This window comes from Sarcophilus harrisii, chromosome 2 (genome assembly GCF_902635505.1).
Source record: "Sarcophilus harrisii chromosome 2, mSarHar1.11, whole genome shotgun sequence".
NCBI classification, from domain to species: domain Eukaryota; kingdom Metazoa; phylum Chordata; class Mammalia; order Dasyuromorphia; family Dasyuridae; genus Sarcophilus; species Sarcophilus harrisii.
The window spans coordinates 199,412,304-199,423,852 of record NC_045427.1 but is presented as its reverse complement, the minus strand read 5'-3'; the positions used below and the strand labels follow the sequence as shown (position 1 = coordinate 199,423,852).

At 37.2% G+C, this 11,549-nt stretch overlaps 1 protein-coding gene across 1 annotated transcript in view; it reads left to right on the top strand.

The window, feature by feature from the left end:
* The first annotated feature begins 5,862 nt into the window (after positions 1 to 5,862).
* The window catches only part of FAM98A (family with sequence similarity 98 member A), a 53,855-nt gene continuing 48,168 nt past the window's right edge, over positions 5,863 to 11,549 (top strand). The window contains exons 1-2 of the mRNA XM_003757837.4: positions 5,863 to 6,188; positions 11,401 to 11,549. Coding sequence (XP_003757885.2) covers positions 5,920 to 6,188; positions 11,401 to 11,549 — 418 coding nt within the window. The 5' untranslated portion in view covers positions 5,863 to 5,919. The remainder of the gene's footprint in view (positions 6,189 to 11,400) is intronic.

Genomic DNA, 11,549 nt, shown 5'->3' with positions numbered 1-11,549 from the left:
ACTTACATTCTATTGGGGGAAACCACATGTGTGTAGACATATATGGGTATATACAGATTATATAAAAAATAATTAAAAGTTAGTTTTGAAAGATAGACTCAGGATTCAGTAAAGGCTTTGCATGGAGACCTGGATCTTAGTTTTGAAATAAGAGAATCTACCAGGTAAAAAGGAATAAGGATACTATAGGAATAAGAAATGACCAATGAAAAAATTCTACATAAAGGAGATGGAATATTATCTATGAAGAACAGGAAGAAAGCCATTTTGGCTGGATTGTAGAGTACAGGAAGGAAATAATGCATAATAAATCTGGAAAAGTAGATTTGGAACTGGTTGTAAAAGGTTTTAAAACAAAACAAACGTTTTTGCTTTGTATTTGCATTACTAGCACTTAGCATAGTTTCTGATACAATAAGCATTAAGCTCTCTTGATTTGACTTATCTTGGTAGCCTTAAAGAGCCTAAGGATTGAAATGATAAACCTGAATTAAGGCACTTTAGCATCTGGTGGAGTTGGGAGAGGAGGCAGGGACACCAAGTAAGAGGCTGTTTGTTATATTAGTCCAGGTGATATGACTTACTTTATTCCCCTGCCAGGAAGAAGCTATTATCAAATAATTCTATTATCAGAAAATTCCTACACCATTTAGGAAAGAACTCTTTAGCAATCCCCATTGTTATTTAGGAAAGAACTCTTTAGCAAACCCCATTGTCTGTCTCCTAACCTAGGAATCTTCAAACAACCTTTTCAGATATTGATTAGCATTATCTCTACCCAGCTCCTGACACCCCTTCCTCTAAATTGCCTTTATTTCTCTGGTCTCCATGAGAAACCCCTAAGAGTATATTTCCCCAATAAAAGATTTGCTTATGATGAAAATCTTCTGCCAAGTTCTGTACAGGACCCAAGACCACTCTGAGGTACTTCTTTCTCTCCCTCATAGTCCCTTCCTTCTAATGATAATGATACCCTTCTCCTAACTGTAGCTAATTTTGGTCAGTCTAACATGCCAGACAATGACTTTCTCACACCTCATGGAGTATTTCCTTTCTCCTGATCAATTAATTGTGAGTTCTCCTGAAGGAACTTGTCTTTTTCCTTAGTCTAACTATATGCTCTCCCAACTCTATTTCATACTTATCATTCCTAGTGTCCATCGGATCCCTTCATTTTGTCTGTAACCTCTTCTCCAAAATAAATATACCTTTTGTCAAAGAGAATGGCCATTGTGAATTTGTGAAATGTTTATTTTGAACTAAGTATTGCTATCCCACCACATCACAGGTTAAGAGGTGATGAATATCCAACTGTGTAAGAAATGAAGAGAGGACTGAAGTGAGAGACATGGAAGGAGAAATTTTAAATTCTGCAATTGATTTGATAGTGAGACAGAACAAGGATAACTAAGTTTGGAAATCTGAGAGCCTGAAGGATGGTAGAAGTCTCAACAGAAATAATATTTGGAAGCAGCATGGGGAGGGAGGGATATAATGAGTTCTGTTTTAAAGATGTTGAATTCATGATGTCTGCGGAATAGCTAGTTGAGCATGGTATGAACAGTTTAATTACTTTTCCAAATTAAAGCATTTCACAGCTCTACCAAGGGAACATTATAAATATAATATATATGTGTTTATTTATTTATAAATATACATATATATATAGTATGATATATACATATATATATATATGATATATTTTTTTCTTCCTAAAAACACCTCTGATAATTACTGTTTCTGAGGGTTTTGTTGTTGGTTGTGACTTTGTCAATTTGATGTTTAAGAGGTAAAACTTGGAATTCTCATATATTAATGATTCATATGTCCCTGAGTCTGCAAGCTTTTGAAAACTGTTCATAGCTGTTCTACTGATGGAAGGGTTTTGGTTACAAATGTTTGTATACACTTTCTAGGTACTGTGAATTTAGCTTATCAACAAGTAGTTGAACAAAAGGTATTTTGATTTCATGAAGTGCATTCAAGCTTTCATTTCATTGATATTAATGAATAATAATCCCTAGTTCTGTGCGTGAGCACATGCGCGCACGCGTGTGTGTGTGTACACACATATATAAATCAAAGGAAACTAATCATATTGAAATACAGTTGTCAAAAAAATATTTTTTTCACTTTTCAAATACAGGGTAAGAACTTCTGCTTTAAGCTGTTGAAGTAACTTCCCCTGAGTAATTGAGATCTAAGTCATTTAATAGTGTTATAAATGATGTAGAATATAGAAATACTTTTACAAACTTGTGAGGGTTTTCACAGCTAAAATTTCTAAGACAACCAAAGTTTATATTTCAACTGTTCTTCTAACTTTTACACAATAAAGTGAATTAATTCCATAAACTTAAAAAAGCTTGCCTTCAAACCAACATTTTTCTTTTTTTTAATAACTTTTTATTGACAGAACTCATGCCAGGATAATTTTTTACATTATCCCTTGCACTTGCTTCTGTTCTGATTTTTCCCCTCCTTCTCCCATCCCCTCCCCCAGATGGCAAGCAGTCCTATACATGTTAAATAGATTACAGTATATCTTAGATACAATATATGTGTGCAGAACCGAACAGTTCTCTTGTTGCTCAGGGAGAATTGGATTCAGAAGGTATAAATAACCTGGGAAGAAAAACAAAAATGCAAACAGTTTACATTCATTTCCCAGTGTAGTTTCTTTGGGTGTAGCTGCTTCTGTCCATCCTTGAGCAACTGAAATTGTTAGATTTTTCTCTTTGTCGAAAAAATCCACTTCCATCAGAACACATCCTCATACAGTATCGTTGTCGAAATATATAATGATCTCCTGGTTCTGCTCATTTCACTCAGCATCAGTCCATGTAAGTCTCGCCAATCCTCTCTGTATTCATCCTGCTGGTCATTTCTTACAGAACAATAATATTCCATAACATTCATATACTACAATTTACCCAACCATTCTCCAATTGATGGCAATTTGTCTTCCATGCTCATTACTCTACTGAAACTTCACTCTACAATGTAACCCTCATTTCCCAATTGACAATTCTGATGGCCTTTTTAATCAATTAATCAAATATGTATGAAATATTTGTATGATAGGAGCTGGAGAGATAAAAACAAAAATGAAATCTTCTCAAGTTTTCATTCTTTTGGGGAAGACAAAATGTACAGAAATGTGTGTGTGTGTGATGGGGGTTATTTTTTTTTTCCCTGAGGAGACATTAGCAGCTAAGTACCTTTGAAAAGGTTTCATATAGAAGGTGATGAGGTTAATTTTGAAAAAAATTAGGAATTCTAAATGGCAGAGATGAGGGAGTGCTTTTAGACTGGGAGATAAGTGTCAGTTAGTTGAATCATCCTATTAAATCTGAAAAAGAAGATTTGAGCCAGATTGTGAAAGGCTTTAAGTGTGAAACACAGAATTTATATTTGATCCAAGAGGTGATGGGATCCAGCTAGAGTTTATTGAGCAAGAGATTGACATTATAGGATCCCTATTTTACAAACATCATTATGGGACTCTGTGTAGTATAAATGGAAGAGGAAAAGAGACTTGAATTGGGGAAATCAATAAAGAAAATATTGTAATAATCTAGGCAAGTGGTAATGAAGGCTTGCACTAAGGTAGTGATTGCAAGAGAAGAGAGGAATGGATGAATATAGGAAATATTGTAGACCTAGAACCAATAGTTCAAGGTGTCCAAAGGTCATTGTGATATAAGAGTAAAGCTAAGAGAGAGCTTATCATATAGATCTAGGAATCCTATGCATAGAAATGACAAACTCATGAGTGTTGATGAGGTAACCAAATAAGAAAGTATAGAAAGAGAACAGGGCCAGAGCAAAACTTTGGGGATATTGTGATGGAGCGTTATTTGGATGATAAAACAGCCAATTAGGCTGAGTAGGAGCAGTCAGTCAGGTAGGAAGAGAGAACCAAGAGAAGAAATACACAGTAGAAAAGTGTAGTCAATTTTGTCACATGCTACAAAGAGGTTTAGAAGATTGAGGAGTTAGAGAAAGCTATCTAATTTGTCAATTATGAAATTACTGTGAACTTGGGAGAGCAGTTTCAGTTAAAATATTGTTGGAATCCAGACTACTGGAATCCTTTCCTTGATCACCCTTAATTCTAGTGCCTTCCAATTCATCGCTCCTTGAGAGCAGGGAAAGTTTTTTGCCTTTCTTTGTATCCCTGGGCTTAGTATAGTGTCCAGCACACAATAGTCACTTAATAAACTGATTGAAGGAACTTAGTGAACCCAAGGAAGATGGACAGTTGAGAAAAAAAAAAATTAGCAATTCTTGACTCTCAATTATGAAATTACTGTGAACTTGGGAGAGCAGTTTCAGTTGAAATATTGTTGGAATCCAGACTACTGGAATCCTTTCCTTGATCACCCGTAATTCTAGTGCCTTCCAATTTATGGCTCCTTGAGAGCAGGGAAAGTTTTTTGCCTTTCTTTGTATGCCTGGGCTTAGTATAGTGTCCAGCACACAATAGTCACTTAATAAACTGATTGCAGAACTTAGTGAACCCAAGGAAGATGGACAGTTGAGAAAAAAAAAATTAGCAATTCTTGACTCTCAATTATGAAATTACTGTGAACTTGGGAGAGCAGTTTCAGTTAAAATATTGTTGGAATCCAGACTACTGGAATGCTTTCCTTGATCACCCTTAATTCTAGTGCCTTCCAATTTATGGCTCCTTGAGAGCAGGGAAAGTTTTTTGCCTTTCTTTGTATGCCTGGGCTTAGTATAGTGTCCAGCACACAATAGTCACTTAATAAACTGATTGAAGGAACTTAGTGAACCCAAGGAAGATGGACAGTTGAGAAAAAAAAAATTAGCAATTCTTGACTCTCAATTATGAAATTACTGTGAACTTGGGAGAGCAGTTTCAGTTAAAATATTGTTGGAATCCAGACTACTGGAATCCTTTCCTTGATCACCCGTAATTCTAGTGCCTTCCAATTTATGGCTCCTTGAGAGCAGGGAAAGTTTTTTTGCCTTTCTTTGTATGCCTGGGCTTAGTATAGTGTCCAGCACACAATAGTCACTTAATAAACTGATTGCAGAACTTGGTGAACCCAAGGAAGATGGACAGTTGAGAAAAAAAAAAAAAATTAGCAATTCTTGACTCTCCATAGTTGGAAGATCAGGAGGACTTGGAAGTTAAGAGAATTTAGGGTCATATTCTACCTCTAATGTGGACTGGTCAACTAGATGACCTTAAGGTCTCTTCCGGATGGAAATCTATAGCCTCATAATCACGAGCTTGAGATGGGTTGTTAGGGTCTAGTTTTGTAAGGAGGGGAAAGGCTTGGGACATGTTTGAAGGCAACAGGATGTAGATTAGAAAAACGCTGACCGCGGAGGCAATCTGCTGTCGTGGGAGCAAGGGTACTACATGTCGAGGAGATAGATGCCCAGATAAAATGTGGACAAGATGGCATTGTGCCGTCCTTTCTTTCTGCAATTCTGGTTCTTGCCTTTTCCTTGATACAAAATAACAGAAACGGGACTACAGAGTCTCCCATACCGCGTCCCTGTGTGTGTGCGGACACGAGCGTTTTCCCTTCTGCCTGCGATTCTGCGATTGTGCGGCATGTTTATCTCACTGGTCTCTCCGACTCCCGGCCTCCTTCGTGAATGGCGATCTCTAGCGATTTCTTTAGCGATCCGCAGCCCCCAGATGCTCCGGCACCAGGGATGTCCGGGCAGTCACTTCCATCCTCCCCACACCGAGGCAGCGACTCCTTACCCCGCCCCCAACAAGCTGCGCATGCGCAACTGGAGAGGGCGGGTGGGGGCGGGGAGCATGTGCGCAGGGGCCGCCCGGCGTGCCGAGTCTCGTCTCCCTGCCCAGCCGCCACGCAACCATGCCTCATTTGCCCCTCTCCTGGCTGCAGGCTTCGTTTTCTGGTAATACGCATGTGCAAATCTGCTAGGCGAGGAGCTTCCACGCCGGGCGGGGGAGTGGCCAAGGAGAGGACTGGGACTAACGCGCACGCTCGGATATGCGCAGTGCCGGACCGGAGGCAAAAATCTGTCGATTTGGAAGTTCGGGGAGGTGACGCATGCGCAAATCTGCACTGTGCCGGGGAAGAGGGGAGCCTGACGACTAGGAAATTTGAATACCACAGTAGCATGGAGTGTGACCTCATGGAGACTGACATCTTGGAGTCGTTGGAGGATCTGGGGTAAGAGTCCCAGTCGCTTAGCCCCTGACCCTCGCAACCCCTGTCATCCCGGCCCTTCACCCCGGCTGGGCCGCCTCTTCCCTGCCGGTGCCGCGCCCCGTGGCTCCTCGCTGCTGCCTCCTCCTCCCTCCCCCCCCCCCACCCGCCAGCTCCCTCTATCCCAGTCCCTGCCTCGGATCTGCTCTCCTCTCCGGGGGAAAGCGCGTCCATCGCAGTTGTCCCCATCAGTCCCAGCCCCCTTATGTCTTCCGGGGCCCCGTCACGTCACCCCCAGGCTTCAGACCTGGACCCTGGGAATTTGTCAGTCATCCTTGTCGTTGTCTCCGCGTGGGCCTGCTGTTCCTCCCCAACCACCACCCCTGATCGCTCTCTCCTCCTCCCACCCGTCCTGGAGCCCCGGTTCTCCTTCCCTGCGTTTCCCGGATATTTACCCGGGGAGCGCCTTCCTCACTCACTAACCTGTTAATCTTATTCATCTCTCTCTCTTCCCTAACCTCCCTGTCTCTTTCCTGTCTCTCCGCACCAACCCAAATCATCTTCCTCTCTCTCCCCAGCTTCAGCAGGTGCGCCTCGCTATCACCTTTTGTACTTAGCCCACCTCCTGTTCCCAGATAATCAGTATCACTGTTGAAACCACTGGGAAAGTTCCTCCTTGACTTTCTTTTCTATTACAAACTGGGACTCCTTGTTTGGTCCTTATTCACTTATCAAAATTTTCCCCATATTTATTTTACATCCACCTATGCCACTTCTTACCCATAACTGTTAGCCTTTCAGAACCCTTATTCAACAATAAATAAGCAGAAAACAGCACTGATTATCTTATTAGATCATTCAGATGGACGTCCGGCATTAAAACTTGAGAATGAAAAAACTGCCTAAACGAAATATGGTTTAAGAAACTATGTTTAAAGGTGTACTCAGATAAGTGTATAAATCTTCCTTTAGCTGGATTTACAAAGTAACAAATTATACAGATTTTTTTTTACCCCCACATGGTTTAGGGAGGAAAAAAAAAAACAGTTACTTGGTTAGATTTTATCACTTTGGAGTGGCTTGCTAAACTATTGGAAGTTTTTGGCATATAGTGATATTACTTGTTACTTTGTTTTGCGTAGAATATTATCGGTATTATCAACTTTTTTCTTTTTCTTTAGTGTTCTTTCTGAATTTTCTCGATTTCCTTTAATATAGAGAGAAAAGCACTCTCAAGAAATGCCCATTTCTTAATGAAATTACAAACCAAATCACAGCAGGCCAATTAGTTAGCAAGATATCTTATTTTACCCTTCTCTAAATATACTCATTCTACATAGATACTCCTACAAATTTACAGAGGAATTGCTCATTAATTTTTTTAATGTACGTCTTTACAAAATTGGCCCACCTATATAAATAAGACTACTTATATTGAAGATCATTGCAATTCATCAGGATATGAGTTAATGCACTTGTGTTTTGAAATACATTTTTCTGAATTTATCCTGGTTCCTTACTACCTTCATTGTTAACTTTGCAGGGCACGATGTTCAGACATTAATATACAACTTTGTTTGGTGGTATATGCTATAGAAAGATTGATTGGAGGGGGGGCAAATCATAGAATTTAACTGGTTTTCTAAGTATATTAAACACAGACCATATCAATACTTTGTTTCATGTAGTATCTTAACTCTAGACCCAGAAAACCTAAATGTCATGCCACACAAGAGCCTAACCAAAATATAAGACAGCTATTAGAAACTTCTCTTTGTTCATTACATTTGGAAATCTCATCTCTAACCCTGAAGGAATGACAGGGGTTAAACAGAGGTTCTGATTTCAAATATTTGCTCTATTGGTTATTACCTATATGACCTTGAGAAAATCATGTCACTATCTCTGAGTTTTAGTTTCTTTAATTAGGAAATGTTTGAACTAGATGACCTTTGAGGTACCTTGTAGCTAAACATCAGTGATTCTATAGCCTTTATTATTTCAATAGCTTCCCTTTTAAAAGAAACAGTGATATTTTCAAGCTGCTGGAAAACTTATAGAGACTTCTGAGTATTATGCCAGCGTAATTATTTAAACAGTGATCTTTTTTTAAAAAGTACTCTCCTTGTTGCTTTCTAGTTTTTTTTTTCATTATATACTATAAAATATTCATTTATGAAAACTGGTTCTAAACTTGTATTAGAATCCTAATCCAAAATGCAACATATCACAGTAGTCTACCAAGATAAACCTGTTAAGAGCTCTATCACCCTGCTCTGTATTATTTGTGCTGTCCATTCATTAAAAGTATAAAAGTAAATGGAAGTTATTGATATCTTTTTTTTAAAACAAACCTAAAATATTGCTTGTCAGTACAAAGCATCTTGTTTAAGTGTATCCTGGCCTCACCCAGGAATATCTTCTTTCAAGTAGACCTTTATCATGTCCTGGCATTATGATCCTGGACAAGTAATCATTTAACTTCAGAGTCCTTGGGCAACCATGGTGCCAAACTATTTGCAGAAATTCCTTTGTTAACGGAGTTGATACTTTTTTTTTTTTTTTTTAGGTTTGTAAAGTGCTTTCCTCAAAGTCATTTTTTTTTTAAATTTAATAGCCTTTTATTGACAGGATATATACATGGGTAACTTTACAGCATTAACAATTGCCAAACCTCTTGTTCCAATTTTTCACCTCTTACCCCCCCACACACACATATATCTTTATTGCTGTTTCACAGAATCAGAGCTCTACAATTGAAAGATCTTCAGAGGATATCTACTTCAAATCCTTCATTTTTTGTAAAGAAAATGAGACCTAAGGAGTTTGTCACTTATTCAGGATTTCCTTAGTAGTGTCAGAGATAAGATATGAATCCAGATCCTCTGATTCCAGAACCAGCAAGCTCCTTCAATTTTTCTAAGCAATTATTCTCCTTCTATGAAGAAAGGAAATCAAAGTAATCATAAAAAAAAAAGAGGGTTAGAAAAAAACATGATTGTGTAGTATTTTATTTATTGAATGAGATCTTAGATGAAGAATTATGAGTCCTCCAGAAATTAAAAACCTGATGTTAAGGAGTGTTTTCTTTGAGGGACAGGATTGGAAATGACTGAGTAAAATAGCAAAGACTAATTTTCTACATTATGAAACTAGCAGTTGAAATGATGAAAAAACAGATTTTGTCCTACAACTGTGTATTTGTATGTACACTTGTTTGTTGTATTTTGTTACAGTTTTTTCATCTACCATTAAAAAAAACAGTGTATCTTAAATAACAAATATGTTTCTAGTTAATAGCAAATCACTGAAAATTCAGTAGTCAGGGTAACAGTTACATAATTAGGAATGCATTCTTACCATAATCTTAAGAGTCACAATTTTTTCTATTATATATCCTTTGTAAAGCCAGTTAAAATGTCTTCATACCCACCATTTGACTTAACTTAGTCATTTAGTTAAGGCAAGTTACTTATTCACATCAAAGGATCCCATAAAAGCTCTATCTTGTTTATTAACATGAGAAACAAAAGGAAAACCATGAAAAACTTTCCTTAGAAATTAAAAATGCTTGCTCTTAGTTAAGCAAGAATTGGCCTCACAAATGCTGAACCAAGACTAAGAATATAATAAATATTTTGCTAATGAAACTAGAACAAGAGTTGGACATAAGTCATATTTCTCTGTGAGGGAAATTAGGCCTCATTATTTTACTACTAATGAAAGATTGAAGCTCAGCTATTTTTTGTTGTTGTTGTTGTTTTGTTTTGTTTTTCAACAAAACAATATTGGTAACTATGTTTTGAATCAAGAGTAATGGAGGAACCTAGACTGTTCTGTTTATAAGTGGAAGACTTTGAAGTAAGTTAGTCTTGGAGATAGAATCACTTCTATGAATGAATTTTTAACATTATGTATTCAAATGGATAATGACCTGCCTAATGGATTTATTTTCCTGATTGCATTTTGTTTAACTGCATGATCATAATCCAAAACAATTCTCTTTCGTTAAAAACTATACTTCTAACCTTTTCAGTTTCCATAGTTAATAGAAAGATAATCTTGATTTTACTTCTAAAATAACTAGATTTTTATTAACTCCCTCTTTTCAGGTTTCAATAAATGAGATAAATATTTTAACAACATTGTATAATGGTATCCTTGTAAATTATAAAAATGAAAAATCACACATTGTGGGGGGGATGTTGTGTTTATTTCCCTTAAACTTTTAAATAAAATCACCAAATTTTGCCATGGAATCATAGATGTTTAGCCACAAGGGACTTCAAAGGCCATCTAGTCCAAACTTATTTTCTTCTCTTTCTCTATTTTATTGCCAAACTTATTTTCTGATTAAAGAAACTAAAGCTCAGAGAGTTGATGTGACTTCCTCAGGGTCATGTAGGTAATAAGCAACAGAGTGAGCATTTGAAGTCAGATCCTCTGTTCAACCCCTGTCATTCCTTCATTGCCAAATTCATTTCATTTTACATGAAATATTCCTGTATTTCTGCCTTTCACTCTCAACTATAAGATCACTGTCTAACCTCTCATTAATCAGTTTCCTAACAATTATTTGCATGTACAGCTCTCTTTTCCCCTCTTTGCCACCTCTTTCCTCTCATAACCCCAGTAGATCTTGAACTTCTTTAGAATCTTTCCTATATTGGTTTTTATCTCTTCCCTTCTTAAACCAAGTATAAAGATTGTATATAGGATGATGTAGAATATGTTTTAATGAATTGTTTATTAGATTGAATAGCTCTCAACCACCTTTCATGGGCCCCAAAAAACCTATTATATGAAGAATGAGTAAAATGTAGCCTCTTTTTGATTAACTAGGTGTTAAGCTCCTATCATTCCTCTTCCCAATTTGATAACTACCTCACTGGTAATGAATGCATATAGACTTTTGAGGTGCTATTGAAGAGAAGAGGGTCCAGAATGAAGTTAATTGGAGGACTAGATTGCTGTAGTGATCCACATCTTCCTTTTTCTTTCCTCCAACCCACCCAGCTCCATGACCCCTTTGCTTTTACTATTCCCTCATTAGTCAAGAATGTTCAGGTAGAATAATTTCCTAAAACTTCAACATGGTTTTATATATATATATTTTATATCTTATATTAAAATTAAATTTTTCCAGGTAAATATATTATACTTGTAAGTAAACTTACTCTCTGTAATTTATTAAAAGTTATTTATTTTATGAAGTATAATTTCTTTTACTCTCCAGTTACAAAGGTCCTTTGTTAGAAGATGGAGCTTTGTCTCAGGCAGTCACTGGTGGAGCCAGTTCCCCTGAATTCACCAAACTCTGTGCTTGGCTGGTATCTGAATTAAGATTATTCTGTAAACTAGAAGAAAATGTGCAAGCAACTAACA